Source organism: Bufo bufo, chromosome 2 (genome assembly GCF_905171765.1).
Source record: "Bufo bufo chromosome 2, aBufBuf1.1, whole genome shotgun sequence".
NCBI classification, from domain to species: domain Eukaryota; kingdom Metazoa; phylum Chordata; class Amphibia; order Anura; family Bufonidae; genus Bufo; species Bufo bufo.
In genome coordinates this window covers 727,727,984-727,752,561 of record NC_053390.1, presented here as the reverse complement: position 1 = coordinate 727,752,561, position 24,578 = coordinate 727,727,984, and the positions used below count along the sequence as shown (strand labels likewise).

At 41.8% G+C, this 24,578-nt stretch overlaps 1 protein-coding gene across 1 annotated transcript in view; it reads right to left on the bottom strand.

Annotated features, from left to right (window-relative positions):
- Positions 1-386: 386 nt before the first annotated feature.
- SCFD2 (sec1 family domain containing 2) overlaps positions 387-24,578 on the bottom strand; it is a 590,379-nt gene continuing 566,187 nt past the window's right edge. The window contains exon 9 of the mRNA XM_040418874.1: positions 387-638. Coding sequence (XP_040274808.1) covers positions 546-638 — 93 coding nt within the window. The 3' untranslated portion in view covers positions 387-545. The remainder of the gene's footprint in view (positions 639-24,578) is intronic.

The window sequence follows — 24,578 nt, the reverse complement described above, 5'->3', positions numbered from 1 at the left end:
CTGTATAGCGCATGTCTAATACCGCTACAGCTGCCCACTTATGTAATAAAATGAATGATGTACACCCAGAAGATGTTCCTCTCCTATGGCCAGCTAGGCCTTGTTCAATGCGCCTTCCAGGGAAGCCAAACCCAGTAATGTCCTTGCCCGAGAGCGTAGACTAGAACATGTTCCCTGTTATGTAACACCATTAATCTCCCTACAGAGGGGTGTTTATCACTCCATTAAGACAGTCAACATCTTTTAGCCAAGTGTTATTATTGTCAGGACTTGCCAGCACCACAGCACAGCAGATAATGAGCGACAAGTCATAGCAGATTGCTGGAGGAAGGGCGAGAGGAGAAAGTGTTCGGATGAGAGCTAGATTTCTGAATTCTTACAAGGCACAGGGTTAAAGCTTCTTTGACATTTTAATGAATACAATAAACAAACAAACTCAATAGAAATCGTCATGGCTCTCCGGCCTCCTATACACATCAGATAAGCAGAGCCGATCCTGTTGTGATTTTAACCCTGGATCATCACTCATCTGCTGGAGAGAACCGTCAGATGCCGCTGTCTGGGTGCAGACGGTCTGTTGCAAACAGCAGTTCAGGAATGTCGAGAGGTTTCAGAAGTCTTGTGGACAGAACCACCACCTAAAATTAGAAGAAAAGCAAACAACTGTAAGATATGAAGTCAATTTTACAGGCTACAAAAATAATCCACTGTACATTAAAGCAAATCAGGGCTGCCGTCAGGAACTTCAGGTCCCCATGCAGGTGAACCATGTGCCTCAGGCCCTTCTTACATTTATAGCCAAAAGAGCCATAACCTTTTTTTGCCGTCAGACCATTTTGCCATACACATCAGTAAAATCTTAATTTCTATCAACTTTTATTATGGGTTTTAATGAAGGGGAAAAAAATGGGTGCAATTTCTATTTTATATATAATATAACGTGGTCTCAAAAAGCAGGAAATGCTCAACCCCATATGCAGTTGTGCCTTTATAACCGGGGGAGCAAATCCTGCTAATGGCGATCCCCAGCAGGAAATGCGTACAATGAAGGATGCCCGCAGCGGACCACAAGTGCCACATAGACATCCTACACCAGATAGCAAAATGTGTGGATGTAATTGACTATATCAAATAAATATATAGTAGTGGTGGTGGCTGCTCTCCTATATAGCCTATGGTATGGTGCTGCAAGCCCAAAGGAGAGGGCACCCTACCTCTCTGAATTAAATTGGAAATAAAGAATGTATATGGGCGAGCACTCTACCATAAAGCACACATTTAATATAAAACAAGTACTTGGATATAGAACAAATGAATAACAATATAAAAGGTTAAAAAATACAAATAAAATGCATCAATGTAACCACAATAGGGCTGATGATTATGGATCAATGTCCAGATAATTATTATTCAATCCTCTGTTGTGAGTTGTATCTGGAAATCTTTGTAGGGCCTTATGGTGGCCTTAGTCTCTAGTAGAAGTCCAATATGCCCCCTATGGTAGGTAAATGCCATACACCTGTCGAAATCTCTTTAGTTGCATGGCCATGCAGACAGGACTTTAATATTCGACAAAATCGAATTTCAAATCTTCGGATCGAATATAACAAGACGTCACTACCGGACCATACAGGAAGTCACGTAAGTGTAATCCCGCGAGCACTGAACGCGGCCATCGAACAGAGCAACGTGAGACGCCGGTCTCATACATCACCCGGTGTTTCTCACTCGCTCCTTCGGAAAAAAACGCAGACTCAAGTGGACGATCCTCACAAAGGGGAGGTAAGCGGCGGAACAGCCGAGCACATTTTTTTCCCCCTGTCCAGGATATTTCAGGATTGACGTCCGATATACAATAAGTATTATTCAATCACTAGAACCCTCTACAACGTTTGTATAGGTATCCACAATATTGATTACCTACCATAGGGGGCATATTGGACTTCTACTAGAGACTAAGGCCACCATAAGGCCCTACAAAGATTTCCAGATATAACTCACAACAGAGGATCGAATAATAATTATCTGGACATTGATCCATAATCATCAGCCCTATTGTGGTTACATTGATGCATTTTATTTGTATTTTTTAACCTTTTATATTGTTATTCATTTGTTCTATATCCAAGTACTTGTTTTATATTAAATGTGTGCTTTATGGTAGAGTGCTCGCCCATATACATTCTTTATATCAAATAAATATTTAGAAGAATAGGTGAACTACTGTGGTGTATGCAATCAACAAAATTTGACTAAACCCTCACACTTAGCGGTCCGACGAAGCGCTAGTTCAGCGCGAAACGGCCGTCACCGCCGATCCTCAGTGATGGGCATGTCCCACTCCCCAGCCTCCCTGATGTCTTCATGTATGAAGTAATAAAGCCTTGAAGTTTTATCAGCAATTGGTGAGTGCCGCATTTATTCTCTCTCTTACTACTGCCTTAATTTGAACCTGTGCCTCCGATTTGCTGTGCACCACAGAGGACTTTGCTTTAATGCTGGTTGGTCGTGGTTTGACCGTCCATTGGGGTTGTTCCAGCGACTCGAAGTAGTGCCGCCGTCCTTTACTGTGCTCTTTATTTATCGATTAAACCCTCACACTGATGTAAAAAATGAGACTTTAGCCAATATATCCTTATATGAAGGACATACCGGAGCCTGCATACCACGTCAAGGTATCTCAGGTGGCACGGGACCTAACGTTAACCTACCTGTGCCATATGGGCAGAACCAAATACCGCAGTACAGCACAAAATACCCACCCAGGCCACAGTATGAAATTGTATCATCGTCCTGAGAATAGCAATTCAGGAGGGCACCGGCGATCGCTGGCCAGGTGCAAAAGTGCATCATGCTCCTACGTAAATTAATGTTGAAAGCATTAGATCTTTATGTACTTGGCTGGTGGCCATGAGGAGGGCTTGGATAGCCCCCTGGGCATTGGCCCACCCGGAAATTTCCCTGTAGGATCTATGACTAGTCCGCCCCTGGTTACAAACACCCATTTATTGTAATGTTTTTTTCCTTGGTTATTTCTTTTAGGAACATTCATTTTGCAGAACAATGTAACCATGTTAGAAAATAAAGCTGGAAAGTAAAAATTTAAATTTTCTGACTTACCACTAGTCTATAGGATTGCTGTGGTAAAAAGACACACTTTTCTGTGCTTAAAAAACTACAATGTAAGGATATGTTCACTTCACCATTTATTTTTCCGTTCTTCTCATCCGACAGAAGAACAGGAAAAAAAAAAAAAAAACTAAAAATGGATACTGTAAAAAAAATGGCCCAGCATGCAGGACATTTTTTCCCCATATAAAATAACGGATGCCAGGCGGAAATGGCTAAAACGAATGCCAAATGTGCATAACTGAAAGGGCTGAATTTACAGACGTACCCTGTTGAAGGACTGCTTAAGAAGTTATTTTCTAAATATTATATTAATGAAATGAAGGAAAAAATGTGCTACATTTACTAATTACAATGACTAATGTGTTCACTATATTGTGCAGCTTATTATGATTAGAGAGACACCAAATGCTGTTTTGTGATATTTCATACTAAGCATGTTAGAAGAACTGTTTCCTCCCTGTTGAATTAGTCAGCTAAGCGCATCGAGGCCCGATGGGTAAGACTGCGTGTACACAAGACTATACATCATCATCATCATCATCATCATCATAACTGATGCACAGAATCTTTTCTTTTTTTTTTTTACAGGATTTATTTTTTCTTTACTTTTCTGTTCTTCTGATGGATCAGAAGAACGGAAAAATAAGCGGTGATGTGAACTCAGCTTTACTATTTATTCAATATTAAGCTTTCGAAATAAACAGTAATACTATTAGGCATTAAAGGGGTCTTTCAAGACTTTTATACTGAGGACCTATTCTCTGGATAGGTCATTAGTATCTGATCAGAGGGGGTCCAACACCCAGTACCCAAACTGATCAGCTGTTTGAGAAGGTACTGGTGCTGGCCGTAGAGCCATGGCTTTCTCTCACCATGGACAGCACCATACATACTACAGCGGCTGTGCTCGGTATTGCAGCTTGGCTGCATTCACTTCAATAGTGCTGAGCTGCTCCTAGGCCATGTGACAGATGAAAGTGATGTCATATGGCCTAGGCTAAGCTGCAAGAAGGTTGTGGCACTGGTGCCTTCTCAAACAGCTGATCGCAGAGGGTGCTGTAATTTCTATAGTAAAAGTTATGGCCGAAAAAAAAAAAAAAACATTTTTACTTGCCAGCTTATTTCTTTTTTTTCCGTAAAAGTTAAAATTTTCAAGTTATTGTTACAAAAAAACAAAAAATAAAGCAAAAACCATTACAGTTCTTCTAACATGCTTAGTATGAAATATCACAAAACAGCATTTGGTGTCTCTCTAATAAGCTGCACAATATAGTGAACACATTAGTCATTGTGATTAGTAAATGTAGCACATTTTTTCCTTCATTTCATTAATATAATATTTAGAAAATAACTTTTTAAGCAGCCCTTTCAACAGGGTACGTCTGTAAATTCAGCCCTTTCAACTGGGTAGGTCTGTAGTGTAATGGTAACTCTTCTGCCTGCCATACAGAAAATCTGGGGATTAAATCCCAATGAAGACCTGTAAAATAATTTCTTCAGTAAAAGTCCATGTACTGGGGGAGGGCCCCTCCCCCAACTCATCACTCATATCCAGCACAGCTTCATTAATATTCACTGCACCCAAGTGAATACAAATGAGGCTGCAGGGACCCCAGCCAATACTGCCCTGATGGTGGTCCTGAAGCAAATGTCCTTAAAAAGAACCTGTCACTGTGAACTGCAGTAATATTTGTAGGCAGCGTTTTATAGAGAAGAAAAAGCTGGACAGATTGATATATATTTTTGGGAAAAGATTCAGTAAAACGTGTAATGTAAATACATTTAAATCTGTTATCAGTGATTCATAGCATTCTCTGTGTAAGGGCTTATGCACACGAGCGTGTGCGCCCAGTGCCGCGGATAGGGAATAACGGTCCACAATGCCCGGTACCAGGTGTGTGCACGCCGTTTTCAGAAGGGGACCTATTCACTTAACCACCTCCCGTCCGCCCATAGACTAAAAACGTCCGGGAGGTGGTTCTATATCTCTGAATGGACGTTCCTGAACGTCCATTCAGAGACTGCAGCTGCACACTAATCATGCAGCTGCAGATTGGGTTGCCTGCTGTCAGTGACAGCAGGGCAACCCAGAGAGAAGGCAGGGACAGTGCCTAGGTGTCCCTGCCTTCTAGATCGCTGTATACACAGCGCTCTCCGAGCGCTGTGTATACAGTGCAGGAAGCGCTATGCACTTCCTGTTCCAGCCCAGCGGTCATGTGATCGCCGGGGCCCGGAGAGTGCAGGAGCTGTGAGGTCTTTCACATACCTTACATAAAATAAATAAATAAAAACTGTGCTAAAACAACCAATTTTTTGGTCACCTTGCCCCATAAAGTGTTATAATGAACAGTGATGGAAAATTCGCCGTGTTCGCCCGCGAACACATGCGGGCTTCCATTTTGAATCACAAGTCCGGTGAGGCACAGGTAAGTCCTTACCTGTGCCTGCGCCGCGAGCCGGTCTGAAACAAATGCGGTGAGTTCCGAGAACAGTCCGATGAAGGCCACCGGTGGCTGTTCTCGGAACTGCCTGCTCCCGGTGACCGCATTTGTTTCAGACCAGCTCGCGGCGCAGGCACAGGTAAGGACTTACCTGTGCCTCGCCAGACTTGTGATTTAAGATGGCAGCCCGCATGTGTTCGCGGGCGAACACAGCGAACTGGCCATCACTGATAATGAATGATAAAAAAATCATATGTACCCAAAAATAGTACCAATAAAACTGGCATCTTAACCTAGTTTCCAAAATGGGGTCACTTCTTGGGAGTTTCTACTGTAAGGGTGCATCAGGGGGCTTCAAATGGGACATGGCATCTAAAAACCATGTGGCGCTCCTTTTCTTCTGCGCCCTGCCGTGTGCCCATACAGCAGTTTATGACCACATGTGGGGTGTTTCTGTAAACCGCAGAATCTGGGTAATAAATATTGAGTTTTGTTTAGCTGTTAACCATCGATGTGTTAAAGAAATAATTGGGTTAAAATTGAAAATCTGCCAAAAAAGTGAAATTTTTTAATTTGATCTCCATTTTCCTTTAATTCTTGTGGAACGCCTAAAGGGTTAACAAAGTTAGTAAAATCGGTTTTAAGTAACTTGAGGGGTGTAGTTTCTACAATGGGGTCATTTATGGGGGTGTCCACTATGTAGGCCCCACACAGTGACTTCAGACCTGAACTGGTCCTTAAAAAGTGTGTTTTGGCAATTTTCTTAACAATTTTAAGAATTGCTTCTAAACTTCTAAGCCTTCTAACGTCCTAAAAAAAATAAAATGACATTTCCAAAAAGATACCAACATAAAGTAGACATATAGGGAATGTAAAGTAATAAATATTTTATGAGGTATCACTTTCTGTTTTAATAGCAGAGAAATTGAAATTTTGAAAATTGCTAATTTTTCAACATTTTTGGTAAATTTGGGATTTTTTCATAAATAAAGGTGAAATATATTGACTCAAATTTATGACTAGCATGAAGTACAATGTGTCACGAGAAAACAATATCTAAATGGCTTGGATAAGTAAAAGCGTTCCAAAGTTATTACCACATAAAGTGAGATATGTCAGATTTGCAAAATTAGGCCTGGTCAGGAAGGGGGCAAATGGCCCAGATGTGAAGTGGTTAAATGTGTCCGTGATCTGCAAGATATGCTACACACCGTTCCAAACATGTTCTATTTTTTTTGCAGTGTGAAGGCACGGACCGAAATCCCACGGAAGAGCTTCTTAGTGCTTCCATGGGCTTCCGATCTGTGCCTCTGCTCCGCACAGCATCTTGCAGATTGCGGACTCATTCAAGTCAATAGGTCCACATCCGTGATATGGAGTGCACACAGCTGGTGACAATATATTGCGGACCCGCTCTTTGCACAATACGGGCACACACGCAAGTGTGCATTATCCCTAAATGAATATTAGAGATAAACAAATTGATTCTAACAAATCAAAATTGTTCAAAGTCAGCCTCCTGGAGCGCTGAAGGTCTGGCTCCTCTGCTCAAGAAACATTCTCCTCGCCCTTCTTGATTGAAAGGGCCAGACATCTCACCTGACCTTGTGAATCATGTGCTGGTGTCATTGCTCTGATATCGGTGCAGGCTGAGATCTGCTGCTGTTACCCGAGAAGGCTGCTTCGGATGGAGGAGCAGTGCCACCACTTCTGGTGTACCCAGATGTCAGTGGCACATGGATAGTCCATATCTGTGCTGCTCAGACAGCAGCAGATCCTCTCAGTACTTCAATCTCCATGCTCCTGCCGTGCTTCCATTGTTTACAACCCGAACTTCCCGGTTGTGGGTGTAGATGAGCAGCAGCCACAACGATTCCCAACGCCTACTACACGCCGAATACTCTACCCACTACACCCTCCATCATCCCCTTGATGTCTCCTCCCGCACAGCTTCAATATGACAAACCTTAGACGCCGCCTACCCTGTTTGTGGATTGAGACCACACTGTTCCAAGATCACATGGATCTGACATCACAACCATTCGGGTGGGGATTCTGACAGAGGGGATCATAGACGGCTTGGTTGTGATGTCAGAGGAAATATAGTCTCCACCGAGTGCACAGCCATGTGACCACTCTCCCGATCTCCAGAATTATACAGAAAAAGAAGGGCAAGTACATTAGTAAGTTGCAGGACCTGGCAGGGGAAGCACAGGGACAGGAAAATATTTATACCTGGATAATCCCTTTAAGCTGAGGATGGAGCCAAACATGGCAAGCTTTACACAGGAATTGCATGTACCATATCAGTTATGTATTGGAACCACTGTCCTGTGTAGGTGTCGGAGATGACAGATCACCCGGGCCACCAGGACACATCCTGTTACTGGTGTTTCTTGTATATAATTACACTAACAATACCGAGCACACAAAAGTTTACCTTTAAGCCCTGATCTAGAAACAGTCAGTCACACTCCCAGCTATGAATAGGTATTACGCCAAGTAAGAGTACAGGGCAGCCTGACTGCGAACACCGGTGAGCCATGCAGGTTGCAGTGACAGACCACTTATCTCAAAGTATTCCTCGAAATCGCTGGAACAAGACGTCAGCTGATGCTGTTGACCTGAAAAAAGTTCTTCTCAGGGAGCAGGAAAGCGAAATAAATTGCTAAAAAATTGTGGCATTGTAGCCAGGCGTGATATTTGGATGTGTGATGCAGAACTAACAGCCTGGTCCAAGCTTAAAGTTATATTAATATATGCTATTTACATAGTTACAGTACTCACCGCTTACCTTACATGACATATACATTTCTATGTATATTTATATACAGGTATAACAAACGTTAACGTGACACTTGTGGTAAAAGGGTTGTCTCACTACAGCAAACGGCATTTATCACATTATACATTGCTTGTATCCAGGGGTTAGGACCACCCTGCAATCCAGCAGCGGTGGCCATGTTTGCACACTATAGGAAAAAGCGCCGGCCTATGGACACTCCCGCAGTTCTTGTCACAGGACAGGCCTATGCTTTTTTCCTCTAGTGTGGCAGCACAAGCACCACTGCTGGATTGCAGGGTGGTCGATAGATTGTCAACATGGACAATTACAATACATTAGTAAGTGCCTTGTATTAACTTGGAGTAGCAGGTCGTACACGTGTCCTGCAGCTCCGTTCATTCTCTATTGAAGCGCCGGGATAGCCGATGTCCGCATACACAGTTGTGCTCAAACATTTCCATAACCCAGGCACAATCTGTAAGATGTGAACCATTTTTGAGAAAGCATGAATGATGCAATACATTACATTTTATCGTGCTGTAAATTAACTTTTTTTTATTCTCTCTTCCTGGCTTGGACTTCTCAAAAAAAATGGAAAGGGGAGAGACTGTGGAGTGGATGGAGGGGGGGCGGACGGATATGTATTTTCACGTGAAGCTCCAATATTAATGTTAATAGAAAGATTTTTGGAGATTGTTTCAGAGTGTTTTTGGATAATTTTATATTGCTATTAAAGACTGTACAATATTAAAGATTGTAGATATTTTACTAGAGGAAAATGCCTGGGTCCTGATAAAATACTAAATGCATTTAAGCCCACCTTCCCAGCCCCCTCCGATCCAGCACCACTACTCCGTCCTCCTCCAGTGAAGCCTTTTTTTGCTATCCATTCCACCAGATCAGTGGTCGGCAAGCCGCGGCTCGCGAGCCACATGCGGCTCTTTTTATCCTTGAATGCGGCTCTTTGGTGCGGGCTGGCGGGTGGGCGGCCGCGCAGCCATAACGCGCCGCTCAAGCTTGCAAAATGTCCGTCATGCGCCTCCTGCCCCGTCTGTCTGCTCCTTCCACTTTATGAATGAAGCAGGCAGGCGGGCAGGAGGCGCATGATGGAGGGTGAGATGTCACGCTGCGCACAGCAGCAGAAGGGCGGGCAGCGGCGGACTTTCTGCAGAACACCGGCCATGTGAGGAGTGGTGAAGAGGCCGCCGCTCAGGTCCAGGAGTAGCGAAATGTCCTGCAGCAGAAAGGTAGGAGCTGCCCCCGGTGTGTGCACAGCGCCAGGCACTGCACCGGCCCCGCCGCAAGTGTCCCTGCCTCCTCCCTTCCCCCCACTAATACATTACTTTACTTACTGGAGGGCACTTATGGGGGATATCTGTGGAGGGCACTTATGGGGGATATCTGTGGAGGGCACTTATGGGGGATATCTGTGGAGGGCACTTATGGGGGATATCTGTGGAGGGCACTTATATAGCATCTTATGCTATATATGTGTCATCCACAGATATCCCCCATAGGTGCGTCATCCACAGATATCCCCCATAGGTGCGTCATCCACAGATATCCCCCATAGGTGCGTCATCCACAGATATCCCCCATAAGTGCGTCATCCACAGATATCCCCCATAAGTGCGTCATCCACAGATATCCCCCATAAGTGCGTCATCCACAGATATCCCCCATAAGTGCGTCATCCACAGATATCCCCCATAAGTGCATCATCCACATTACATCCACATCTGCAGACAAGTTTAATAAAAGTAAAAAATGATAAAGATAAAATGAAATAATAATCAAGATCCAAATAAAAGAAAGTACATATAAAAGTATTCAAAAACACACTCTGGGCTCATGCCCACGAATGTAAGGGCGCCGTGCCTGTGCTCTGGACCGCAAATAGCGGTCCGTCCGCAATGCACGGACACAGACCATGGGGCAGCTGCATGAGGATCGCGGACCCATTCACTTGAATGGGGTTCGCGATCTGCATCCGACTGCCCGCACCGCAAAAAAGTAGCGCATGCTGAAGTGAATGGGTCCATGATGCAGGCTGCACACGGCCGTGTGCAGCCCGCATCATGGACCCATTCACTTCAATGGGTCCAGGATCCGGGATATGAGTGCTACAGTGTGCTTCCGTGGTGCTTCTGGCTGTGCCTCCGCACCGCAAAAAGTAGTGCATGCGCCCGGATCCTGGACCCATTGAAGTGAATGGGTCCATGATGCGGGCTGCACACGGCCAGTGCCCATGTATTGCGGACCCGCCGTATGCGACCTGCAATATGGCAACGGCGTGCACACGGTCGTGTGCATGAGCCCTAATAGTCCTCACTGGTACTGTTGACGCAATATTTTAGGTTTTAAAAATGTGGCTCTCCAAAGAAATTTCAATCGTGGTTTTGGCGATATTTGGCTCAGTTGAAAAAAAAGGTTGCCCACCACTGCACCAGATCATGTGCAATGTTTGGCTCTCCAGTATGAACTCCATGGGGGACATTTACTAAGCATGTTGCGCCAAAATTATGGCGTAAGATACAGCAAAAAGAATGGCGCTTTGATTTGCGCCAAATATATCAACTATTTTCTCCAGGATTTTCACCATAAAGAATGCATCATGCCAGAAATGAGATATAAATGTCAAAATTGGCGCATATAAAGCCTCATTTATCATCCTATTTTCGGCAGAAATGGCTCAAATTGTTGCAGACAATTAAGCCAGCTTATGTGGTGGTGTTGTGTGTAAAAAGTCGCATTTATGGCAGAAAGATGTAACTTTTTGTCAAAAAGTTTCATTTATGAAAAGAAAAAAACAACTCGTTGTGGGAAGTGACAGGTAAGTAATAAAACAGGACGCGTTTATTTTTATCTAATATAAATGACCTAAACAACAGGGTTATGTCAGTAAAGTGATATTTAACAAAAATGTCCTTAATCTGCAATTTACCATAGGAATTGTTGGAAATATGCTTCAAAAGTCTCAAGAGTGGTCTAGCTGAAATGGCGCATTTCGGTTTAAAAAAGACGCATTTCAGTGCTATTAGCATTAAAATGTTGCAAATTGAGAGACATAGGCGAATAATGAAGTTTATAGTTAAAAAATATATGAGGTGAAAAAAATCACACTGAGCATGCGTCTTATCACTACACATAGAAGTAAAATATCTGTGGATCTAGACTGTGCAGGAACTACAGTATGTCAAGTACATAGTAACATAACCCTGATCCTCTGATCCTTGCTGTGAACTCCAATTAGTTTTTTCTAATTTATCAGTTCCAACTTATGATCCCACTATGCTACTTTACAAAGCATGTTTATTTTTTGTGAATACATTCAAAGGGTTAAAAGCTTTCCAGGAAAGGGTGACCGGCAAGCTAGGTCAGGCTGATGCCCAGCATACGCCAGATGGGGCATCATTGCTGTCAAACCTCAATGTGCCCTAGATAGTCAGCCAACATTCCTGCTGCATCTTTATTAGTGATGTGCTGATCGTTTGGGTCTTCATTAGGGCCTCTCAGAGGAGTCTGCATGTGCCTGTCTATCAGTACTTAACAATTGAATCCTCGCTGAGGCCGGAGAAAGTATTTCTGCTGCTCTATTTGAAAGCGATGAATGAGAAGTGCAATGGGGAGAAGAATTTGTTTGGAATCAGGAGCACCAGAAAGAGGTCTTTCACTTAACAGAACCATTGATGGAGCACAATGCTTAACTGAGCGCTTAATTGAGCAGAAAATATCGGACTTTACATTTACATTCTTGAAAGAAAACCTCAAGACCAAGAGAATTTTTCTAAACAGTTTAAGGAGGATTTCCAGGAATTCAGCATTATCTTTAATACTCATGTGCTGGACAGAAGGCTACATTATATTGACAAAAGTATTGGGGCACCTACACTGGCTTTTATGACATCTCATTCTAAATTCATAGGCATTAATACGGAGTTGCCCCTGACCCCTTTGCACTTTCTACAAGATTTTGGAGTGTGTGGGAACTTTTCCCATTCTTCTGCCTGGTTTAGGCATAGAAAATGGTCTACAGTATAATGAATGACAGTTTGAAGGCCGGCGCCTCTACATAACTTCGGCATGCCTCAGCACTCAGTGACCTGCTCTGTAACTTTATGTGGTCTCCATTTCGTGGCTGAGTTGTTCTGGTTCCTAAATGCTTCCACTTTACAATAAAACCATTCATATTTGATGGTGGAATATCTATAGGTGAAGAAAAAAAAACACCAACTTGTTGGTGGCATGCTATTACAGGACCATGTTCAAATTTATTGAGCTCTCAATGGGACTGAATGAAGTGATCAACCCCTTCCAGACATCTGCTGTACATGTACGATGGAAATCAGGACATTAAAGATGGTGCCTCCTCAGCAGCTAAGAGTGTGCCATAGCCCCTGGGTGCCTGCTGCTGTATACAGCAGATACCTGGAGGTAGAGTCCATGATCTGTGACATCAATCATGGATTTTTAACCCGTAAGATGCCATGGTCAATTGTGAGCACAACATTTGAGAAGTCAAATACCAGGAGCCTATTTCATGGGTATGGTACAATGTCACTGGCAGCAGCTCTAATTCCATCCACAGGTCCCAATATCAGTGGTTTGGGAATACTGACCACTGTGGGGTGTACCTGATATGCTCTCAATCTATTTACCCCTGACAGAAATTTTAACATCTATTTCCAGTTGCTACTGAATATTCAGATGAAAAATACTGAGTCAACAGCCGGAAATCTTTGCTTGTAGCATTCACGCCAACATTTTTACAGCTACATATAGGATAATTTCAACTCAATTTAATTTGTACTCTTGAAGACACTTCACTGAACATCCAGGTATCTTCCTCAACTTAACAGAAAGCCAGGGAAATTTCACAGCGATCACACTATGTGGGTAATTCATTCACCATCTGTGCTTTTCAATGCCATAATAGCTTGCGTGTCAGGGGTCTCAGACAAAGCCACAGGTGGAAGTCTTTGCTACAGGACTATTGAGGGAGAAAATTAGAAAGAGATGTTAGCACAGGACATTGCTGGCGTGTTAAATCCAGTTTGATTCATTTAGAAATATAAACATCGCTATGGGATTTTGCACTAAACCCCAAATGAGGAAAAATAAATCCTTAATCACAGCAAATGGAGTTCTGAATAGATAAAAATACTTTGTGGAGTTCTGATAAACTTTAAAATGAAGAAGTTAACCAGCATCATTACAAGGTACATCAATTTATTCAGGATTTATAATGGATTCTGCAGTGGACGCTCCTAACCGATCCTCCAACTCAGATGTGAACAGAGTCTTAGAGATGATGTGTTGTCCCCCTTATAATTACTTCAATATAATTCTTTGGGAGAATATAGAGATCTTTAAAGGGAACCTGTAGCCTCCAAATGCACATTAATCCTCTAGCATTACCTTAAAGGTGTTTTTTATCTCGTTTCTAAATTTGGTTTTGTCTTTGCTGTCTGATGCGCCTAATCACCCAAAAAAGACTTTTATTCCCCCACAGCCGCACCCCCTTCACACCCTTAGCATTTTATTGATGGCCCTGGTTTTCCAGCCAGAATGTACTTGTTTTCAGCGGCTCAATGCGCGGGTGCAGGTTCATTTTGCCTGCGTATTGAGCCACTGAAAGCAAGTACCAGCAGCAGGGAACAATGCGCAAGAGCGGGAAAGATGATGACACGGCGCATGTCCGAGACTTGTGGCTGGAATCCGACATGACTAAGAAAACCAGGGTCATCAATTAAATGCTAATAGCCGAGCGGGGGGCACTGCGAGCTTGACTTCAAGCGATAAACCTGCTGACTTCAAGACCCTCATTTACACATCCGCCTGCCGGATAAGACGCATCAGATAGCAAAGACAAAACCAACTTTAGAAACAAGATGAAAACATCTGGAAGGTAATGCAGGCAGTTTAATGTGCATTTTGTAGGTGACAGACTCCCTTTAAATCATGGCAAGCATGGCGATGGTTACTATTATTGCCTTGAATCTTAGGTTTGAACCCGACCAAGGACAACATCTTCATGGAGTTTGTATATAACCCCCATGTTTGTGTGTAGGGATGAGCGAATTGACTTCGGATGAAACATCCGAAGTCGATTCGCATAAAACTTCGTTAGAATACTGTACTGAGCGAGTGCTCCCTACAGTATTAGAATGTACACTGCGTGCAGAATTATTAGGCAAATGAGTATTTTGACCACATCATCCTCTTTATGCATGTTGTCTTACTCCAAGCTGTATAGGCTCGAAAGCCTACTACCAATTAAGCATATTAGGTGATGTGCATCTCTGTAATGAGAAGGGGTGTGGTCTAATGACATCAACACCCTATATTAGGTGTGCATAATTATTAGGCAACTTCCTTTCCTTTGGCAAAATGGGTCAAAAGAAGGACTTGACAGGCTCAGAAAAGTCAAAAATAGTGAGATATCTTGCAGAGGGATGCAGCACTCTTAAAATTGCAAAGCTTCTGAAGCATGATCATCGAACAATCAAGCGTTTCATTCAAAATAGTCAACAGGGTCGCAAGAAGCGTGTGGAAAAACCAAGGCGCAAAATAACTGCCCATGAACTGAGAAAAGTAAAGCGTGCAGCTGCCAAGATGCCACTTGCCACCAGTTTGGCCATATTTCAGAGCTGCAACATCACTGGAGTGCCCAAAAGCACAAGGTGTGCAATACTCAGAGACATGGCCAAGGTAAGAAAGGCTGAAAGACGACCACCACTGAACAAGACACACAAGCTGAAACGTCAAGACTGATTTTTCTAAGGTTTTATGGACTGATGAAATGAGAGTGAGTCTTGATGGGCCAGATGGATGGGCCCGTGGCTGGATTGGTAAAGGGCAGAGAGCTCCAGTCCGACTCAGACGCCAGCAAGGTGGAGGTGGAGTACTGGTTTGGGCTGGTATCATCAAAGATGAGCTTGTGGGGCCTTTTCGGGTTGAGGATGGAGTCAAGCTCAACTCCCAGTCCTACTGCCAGTTTCTGGAAGACACCTTCTTCAAGCAGTGGTACAGGAAGAAGTCTGCATCCTTCAAGAAAAACATGATTTTCATGCAGGACAATGCTCCATCACACGCGTCCAAGTACTCCACATCGTGGCTGGCAAGAAAGGGTATAAAAGAAGAAAATCTAATGACATGGCCTCCTTGTTCACCTGATCTGAACCCCATTGAGAACCTGTGGTCCATCATCAAATGTGAGATTTACAAGGAGGGAAAACAGTACACCTCTCTGAACAGTGTCTGGGAGGCTGTGGTTGCTGCTGCACGCAATGTTGATGGTGAACAGATCAAAACACTGACAGAATCCATGGATGGCAGGCTTTTGAGTGTCCTTGCAAAGAAAGGTGGCTATATTGGTCACTGATTTGTTTTTGTTTTGTTTTTGAATGTCAGAAATGTATATTTGTGAATGTTGAGATGTTATATTGGTTTCACTGGTAAAAATAAATAATTGAAATGGGTATATATTTGTTTTTTGTTAAGTTGCCTAATAATTATGCACAGTAATAGTCACCTGCACACACAGATATCCCCCTAAAATAGCTAAAACTAAAAACAAACTAAAAACTACTTCCAAAAATATTCAGCTTTGATATTAATGAGTTTTTTGGGTTCATTGAGAACATGGTTGTTGTTCAATAATAAAATTAATCCTCAAAAATACAACTTGCCTAATAATTCTGCACTCCCTGTATTGGCTCCTATTAGCTGAAGTCATTACTTTGCAAAGTCTCGCGAGACTTTGGGTAATAACTTTAAAAATTTATTTCTACTGTAAAAAAAAACTTTTACCGAACTCGTGTTTGGTTCCAAGGTACCACTTGGAACTGAAACCCAGTTTGGTAAAAGTTTTTTTTTTTTTACAGTGGAAATTAATTTTATCGCTCCATACAGTATTCTAACGAAGTTTTATGCGAATAGACTTCGGATGTCTCATCCGAAGTTGATTCGCTCATCCCCATTTGTGTGGGTTGCCTCTGGATGCTCTAGTTTACTCACACACTCCAAAAATATACTGACAGTTTATTGGATCCCATTAAATCGACCCTAGTGTGTGTGGAAATTAGATTGTGAGCCCCCCCTGTGGCCATGTGAAAGGTGACAGTCAGTGTAGTTCAATACTATAAAAGGAAAAAAATATCTAAATGTGGTCATGTAGAGTTCATTAAACGTGTCTGGTCAAGTGAGTGCTGCTACCTTTAGAGCTACTTAGCAGTTAAGGGTACAATATGAGGTACATTTTGTTTTCTGCAGCCTTATCTGCTTTGAACAGACCCTCCCCCATCTACATTAAAGAGAGTCTGTCACCAGGAAATTCACTGTTAAACCAGACACAATTTATTGTAGGGCTAGCTAAGCTGAATGTAATGATATTTTTCACTTAGTGATCTGTTGCATCAATCTGAAGAAAAAGTACTTTCACACTCGCATTTTGGGCGGATCCGTCATGGATCTGCAAAAACGGATCTGTTACAATAATACAACCGCATCCATCCGTCATGAATCCATCCGTTTGTATTATCTGTAACATAGCCAAGACGGATCCGTCATGAACTCCAATGAAAGTGAATGGGAGACGGATCCGTTTTCTATTGTGCCAGAGAAAACGGATCCGTCCCCGTTGACTTACATTGTGTTCAAGGACGGATCCGTTTGGCTCAGTTTCGTCAAGTGGACAGCAAAACGTTGCCAGCAGCGTTTTGGTGTCCGCCTCCAAAGCGGAATGGTGACTGAACGGAAGCAAACTGATGCATTCTGAGCGGATCCTTTTCCATTCAGAATGCATTAAGGGTAAAACTGATCCGTTTTGGACCGCTTGGGAGAGCCCTGAACGGATCTCACAAACGGAAAGCCAAAATGCGAGTGTGAAAGTAGCCTAACCCACAAGCAAATAAGCAGGTAAGTGCACTGAGGGTGGGCACAAGCCACTCTGTGCACCCTTGCTTCTCCTGCTTCCTCTGACAGTCCCTCCATCTCCTTCTTGATTGACAGAGCCAGGCAAGATGACTATGCAGGAACCTGGCGCAAAGAAGTTAAAAAATAAGTTGCTTGTCATTATTTGCAGAATAATTTTAGCATTTCTTAAAATGTTTTGAAAGCAGTGAGAGAAAAAAGGTTTGGCTTAGCAGGAGGGGTGAGGTCCCATGCAGTCCAGAAAATGTACTTTAAAGGGAACCTGTCACCGGGATTTTGTGTATAGAGCTGAGGACATGGGTTGCTAGATGGCCACTAGCACATCCGCAATACCCAGTCCCCATAGCTCTGTGTGCTTTTATTGTGTAAAAAAAACCCGATTTGATACATATGCAAATTAACCTGAGATGAGTCCTGTATGTGAGATGAGTCAGGGACAGGACACATCTCAGGGTAATTTGCATAAGTATCTAATCGTTTTTTTTACACAATAAAAGTACACAGAGCTATGGGGACTGGGTATTGCGGATGTGCTAGCAGCCATCTAGCAACCCATGTCCTCAGGTCTGTACCCAAAATTCCGGTGACAGGTTCCCTTTAAGTAATGCCAGAAACTGTCTGTGAGCTGGAGTAAATCTGACTTTCTGGCACATAGAAGGCCAGAGATGCACCTTATTTATTAAGAGGCATTAATTAGGAGCATCTCTCTCTCCACCTCACAGGGGATGAAGGCTGGCTTAGAAAAAATCTTCTCAATAAGTTTGTATATCTAGTGATATCTCCACCATTTTGAAGAAATCCATTCTTTCTAAATGACGTTTAGAGTACAGTCGTGGCCAAAAGTTTTGAGAATTACATAAATATTGGAAATTGCTGCTTAAGTTTTTATAATAGCTATTTGCATATACTCCAGAATGTTATGAAGAGTGATCAGATGAATTGCATAGTCCTTCTTTACCATGAAAATTAACTTAATCCCAAAAAAAACTTTCCACTGCATTTCATTGCTGTCATTAAAGGACCTGCTGAGATCATTTCAGTAATCGTCTTGTTAACTCAGGTGAGAATGTTGACGAGCACAAGGCTGGAGATCATTATGTCAGGCTGATTGGGTTAAAATGGCAGACCTGACATGTTAAAAGGAGGGTGATGCTTGAAATCATTGTTCTTCCATTGTTAATCATGGTGACCTGCAAACTATTGCGTTGCATAAAAATGGCTTCACAGGCAAGGCTATTGTGGCTACTAAGATTGCACCTCAATCAACAATTTATAGGATCATCAAGAACTTCAAGGAAAGAGGTTCAATTCTTGTTAAGAAGGCTTCAGGGCATCCAAGAATGTCCAGCAAGAGCCAGGATCGTCTCCTAAAGAGGATTCAGCTGCGGAATCGGAGTGCCACCAGTGCAGAGCTTGCTCAGGAATGGCAGCAGGCAGGTGTGAGCGCATCTGCACGCACAGTGAGGCGAAGACTTTTGGAAGATGGCCTGGTGTCAAGAAGGGCAGCAAAGAAGCCACTTCTCTCAAAAAAAAACCATCAGGGACAGATTGATCTTCTGCAGAAAGTATGGTGAATGGACTGCTGAGGACTCGGGCAAAGTCATATTCTCCGATGAAGCCTCTTTCCGATTGTTTGGGGCATCTGGAAAAAGGCTTGTCCGGAGAAGAAAAGGTGAGCGCTACCATCAGTCCTGTGTCATGCCAACAGTAAAGCATCCTGAGACCATTCATGTGTGGGGTTGCTTCTCATCCAAGGGAGTGGGCTCACTCACAATTTTGCCCAAAAACACAGCCATGAATAAAGAATGGTACCAAAACACCCTCCAACAGCAACTTCTTCCAACAATCCAACAACAGTTTGGTGAAGAACAATGCATTTTCCAGCACGATGGAGCACCATGCCATAAGGCAAAAGTGATAACTAAGTGGCTCGGGGACCAAAACATTGACATTTTGGGTCCATGGCCTGGAAACTCCCCAGATCTTAATCCCATTGAGAACTTGTGGTCAATCCTCAAGAGGCGGGTGGACAAACAAAAACCAACTAATTCTGACAAACTCCAAGAAGTGATTATGAAAGAATGGGTTGCTATCAGTCAGGAATTGGCCCAGAAGTTGATTGAGAGCATGCCCAGTCGAATTGCAGAGGTCCTGAAAAAGAAGGGCCAACACTGCAAATACTGACTCTTTGCATAAATGTCATGTAATTGTCGATAAAAGCCTTTGAAATGTATGAAGTGCGTGTAATTATATTTCACTACATCACAGAAACAACTGAAACATAGATCTAAAAGCAGTTTAGCAGCAAACTTTGTGAAAACTAATATTTGTGTCATTCTCAAAACTTTTGGCCACGACTGTACATATGGAGTAGAAAAGAACAGATATAATGAAGAGGGACATTCTGATCTGAACTCAACATCATTAAATCTGTCTGGGATTACATGAAGAGAGAGAAGGATCTGAACAAGTCTACATTCACAGAAGATCTGTGGTCAATTCTCCAAAACTGTGCACAAAGGAACCTAGAAGAATTGATGCTATTCTGAAAGTAAAGAGTGGTCACACCAAATATTGGTTTGATTTGGATTTCACTTGTTCATTTAATTTGCTTTGTTAATTGATTAAAAACAAACTATGAACACTTCTATATTTGAAAATATTCTTACTTTGGCGAATTTTCCCACACGACTAAAAGTTTTGCACACTACTGTATATACACAGTCATGAGAAAACAAAGTACACCCTTTTTGAATTTTATGGTTTTAGGTATCAGTACATAATGCAAAACAACATCTGGTACTTAGAAGGTCTTAAAATTAGGTAACTACAAACTCAGATGCACAACACGTGACAAATTACACCCTGTCAAAAACAATTTTAACTCCATTATTACACAGTGAGAAAGATCATTCACAAGTGGAATACATTCAGGACAATTGACAATCTTCCCAGGAGTAGATGTCCCAGTCAATTCAACCCAAGGTCAGAATGTGCAACGCTCTGACACACTGCAAAAAAAGCTCATCAAGAGAATGCCAAGAGTGTGCAAAGCAGTAATCAAAGCAAAAGGTGGCTACTTTGAAGAACATAGAATATGACATATTTTCAGTTGTTTCACACTTGTTTGTTATGAATATAATTCCACATGTGTTAATTCATAGTTTTGATGCCTTCATAGTCATGAAAATAAAGAAAACTCTTTGAATGAGAAGGTGTGTCCAAACTTTTGGTCTGTACTGTACTTTGAAACCAAAGTGGAGATGCTTGGCCATAATACACAGCACCATCTTTGCCAAAAACCAAACACAGAATATAATCACAAACACATGATACCAACTCCAACTGTCAAGAACAGTGGTGGAGGGGGTGATGATGTGGGCTTGTTTTGCAGCCACAGGAACTGGGCACCTTGCAGTCACTGAGTAACTCCTCTGTATACCAAAGTATTGTAGAGTCAAATGTGAGGCCATCTATCCAACAGCTAAAGCTTGGCCGAAAATGGGTCATGCAACAGGACAACGATTCCAAGCACAGCAGCAAATCTATTACAGAATGGCTGAAAAAAAAGAATCAAGGTATTGCAATGGCCCTGTCAAATTCCAGGCCTTAATCTAAATGAAATGTTGTGGCAGGAACTTAAAGGAAATGAGTCCTCAGAAAATGACCTATTGTTTAAATCACGTTTTTAAGTTTAACACAATTTTTTAAGAATTTTTGATGGTTATATTTAATTTTCAATGTCAATATCTATATAAACAAAAACTATAAACTCTTGCAGTTTTCACACTGGCCACTAACCCTAATAATGGGCAGCACTTCTTGGTCTGTACAGATCACTTTACTGTAGTCATATATAATTCTAATCCTGCCTGTAATGATAAGGAGATATCACCTCAGTGAATAGATAAGACAGGATCCACCATTTACAATAGGTCATATCGCAGCTTATTTACTCCCTCCTTATACAATGACCTCTGCACAGGTCACAGAGCATGCCTAGTAATCTCTCCCATAGAAGTCAATGAGGTCCCCATTGACTTCTATGGGAGAGATTACTAGGCATGCTCTGTGACCTGTGCAGAGGTCATTGTATAAGGAGGGAGTAAATAAGCTGCGATTGTGTCTATGGCCCATGGGGCTGCCATAAAGCAATTTTTTTATGTTTTGTAAATGCTGTTAAGAACAGCTCAGGCAATATGGCCGCCCCCATAACCATGTTCAGGAAATAGAATTAAAAAAAATATATAATCAGAAAATAAAATCAGATTAGAAAAAGGATGTGTGTTACTATCTGGTTTATGTGACAGACAGATAAAGTCACACAGAAAACTATTACTTCAAGTTACTTGTGCTAAAGGCGGTTCCGCAAGCTATTGATTCATTGGGTGTCACTGGGTGTACTTACTGTACGTGCACTTAGTTTATCACACATGGCTTTTCCATTTTGGCTTCATTTTTGTGGAATAATAATGGCATGGTGGAATGTTGTGCGTAGTTCACCTGAGGTTGTCTTTTCCTAATGTTAAGACCTTTTAAAGACTAGTTTTTTTTTCTTTTTACTATGTCCTGAAATGTAAAACCATAGAATTCAAAGAGGGTGCAGATAGATAGATATATTTTCAATGTTTGCATGTGTCTTTGTGCATAATGTGCAGCTACTTGTAGTCCTTGTTTGTATTTGCATTGCAGTCATGGTAGCGTGCACCTGAACTCCCTTTTTATACAGAGTTTGGCGGTGCTGGTCTAACTATTTTTTTTTTTATTGTCTTGCCCTCCTGCCCATCCCCCCCAGAGTATCTCCTAGCTGAATTCTACATTGCCCTGAATTTTGTAGGCCAAAGCCCAATAGAGGCAAGATTGTTAGTGTAGGTCCCGTCTGTTAGAAGCCACCTTGTCGCTGGTAGATGGGCCCAACACACTTTTGATAAAAAAAAATGTGCACAAAGAGCTTCTAATTTGCATATAGTAGGTATAGCAGTAATACAATGTTTGCATATGTCTTGTGCATAAAGCAGTGTGCTGATACTTGTAGTCCTTGTTTGCTTTTGTATTGCAGCCATGGTAGCGTGCACCTGAACTTCCTTTATACATGGTTTGAAGGTGCTGGTTTAACTCTCTTTTGCATTATATATATACACATCTACCTATCTATCTGGTTACATGACTAAGTTTGGTGAATAGCCAGCCGATTCCACTGCAGAACTTCAAAAAGAATGCATATTTGCAAATAAATATCTTATTTAATATGTCATGGCTTCAATGTAAAATTGAACTGTACAATCCTTGCCAGAGGGCACACAAATTACCAGCTTATTACATGTGCAGATTATATGCATTCTTACTAAGGAAATATAACCTTGTAATGTACAATCTGAAATATATCCAAGAGTGATGGGAACACCTTTTTTCCCCTCTCCATGCTAATAATAAAACCAGTTTCTGTCCCCTAATTTTCATCTGGGATCATTACATGGGTCAATGAAAATAAGGCTAAGTTTGTGGTCAATGGTCGGCATATACGAGTTTCGGGGAATCTCCAGACATTTCCATCTAATGCGTCTACAGACTTCAATGGCCAAACATGCCAAAACACATCAGGCGTAGATACTGCTCATGGCTTAGTTGGAAGTTTGAAGTCATGGGGCTAGCATAAACTGCATAAATGGCTGCCTAGAAGCTCAACTGCATAAGAGGATAAAAGGTATACAAGGAAAGAATAGTTAAGTCTTGACAATCACCTATTGTGAATGTTGAATCCTGTCTTATCTGTCATTCTAATTCTGCCTGTAATGATATCACATCTGTGTATAGATAAGCAGGTAACTGCAGTAAAGTGATCTGTACAGACTAAGAAGTGGCCCCTATTATTAGGCTAAAGCTTATATTAGACGGGCAGATAATTGTACAGATCATTGCAAAACAAGCATTCGTAATAACGCTTGTTAGCAACGATCTGGCAGTGTAATACTGCCGCCGATTACCCGATGAAGGAGCAGCCGCTTGTTTATCGGGCAATTGGAATCTTTCAGGAGGTTTAAAAATCATCATAGTGCTGTCTAATCACGATCTTCTGCCAGCATCAGTTTGGGGACGAGTGATGGCATTAACGATCGCTCCACCACATACTCTGGAGCAGATCTGGAAAGGGTGCTTCCTTCAGGACAATTACCTGGATTATCCACTCATCTAATATAAGCTTTAGCGGCCAGTACGAAAACTGCAGGATTTTATGTTTTTCTTTAAACATAGATATTGACATGGAAAATGAAAAATAAAATTTTACCCAAAATTCTTTAAAAATATGTTAAGCTTAAAAAGGTGATTTAAACAATAGGTCATTTTTTAATGACACGTGTCCTAAGTGAGACTCTTTCTTTGGTAAACGTCCAAACAAAGAGGAAGTCAAAGAGCCAGGACAGGAAGTAGTATACGTGGAGTGACTTCAAAAAACGATAACCATAAAAATCCATTATTTTTGTTGTAAAAAAAATAAAAAAAAATAAAAATACACATATACGTTTTATAATATGTGATAAAAATTTGATAGAAGTGTCCCTTTAAGATTTTTGGTGGTCACAAGGCTTGGGTGCAAGACAATCCAAATAGACACAGAACCATAAGGCCAACTTAGATTTGAACATGCATAATTGTATGTTCCCACAAGAAATGACCACCCTTCCGCCATTGAAATAAACATGATTAATCAGTCACTAGATATTAGTATTATTTGAGCACTGTATGGTAGAGTCAGGAGAAATACGTATATCATGTGTATGGCCATGTTTTGTCATTTCAAGCTTGCATGGATGTGTACATCATTGAAATGGTGGGACAAAAACCTTACAATCTTATGATTAGTTTAAACTGATAACATTTTCTAAAAGAGGATATTAAAACAAGAAAAGACAAGTCTTTCATGGGAATGAGAGAGATAGGAAGAGCAAAGATCAGAAAACCTCATCAATGCATTAATCATTTGGTTGCCCATGTCATATCTTGTCTGAGCTGTACTAAAGCGACAGGTGTCATCCCCACATTATGTACAGATAAAATATGGACCTGTAAAATAACCACCTTCCATGTAAAGACAGGCTTATCTAGATTCCCTGCTGCATCAAATAAGGGAGAAAACTGCATACATTCCTGATAAGGCTAATGGGCTTTCCTATCTTAAAATGGAATAAGAGCATTAATACATATCTAGTTAATTCCATTAAACCATAGCATGGGCTAAGCTCATAGCCAGAAATAATGACTAAAATAAGCTTCACTCTTCAATTACA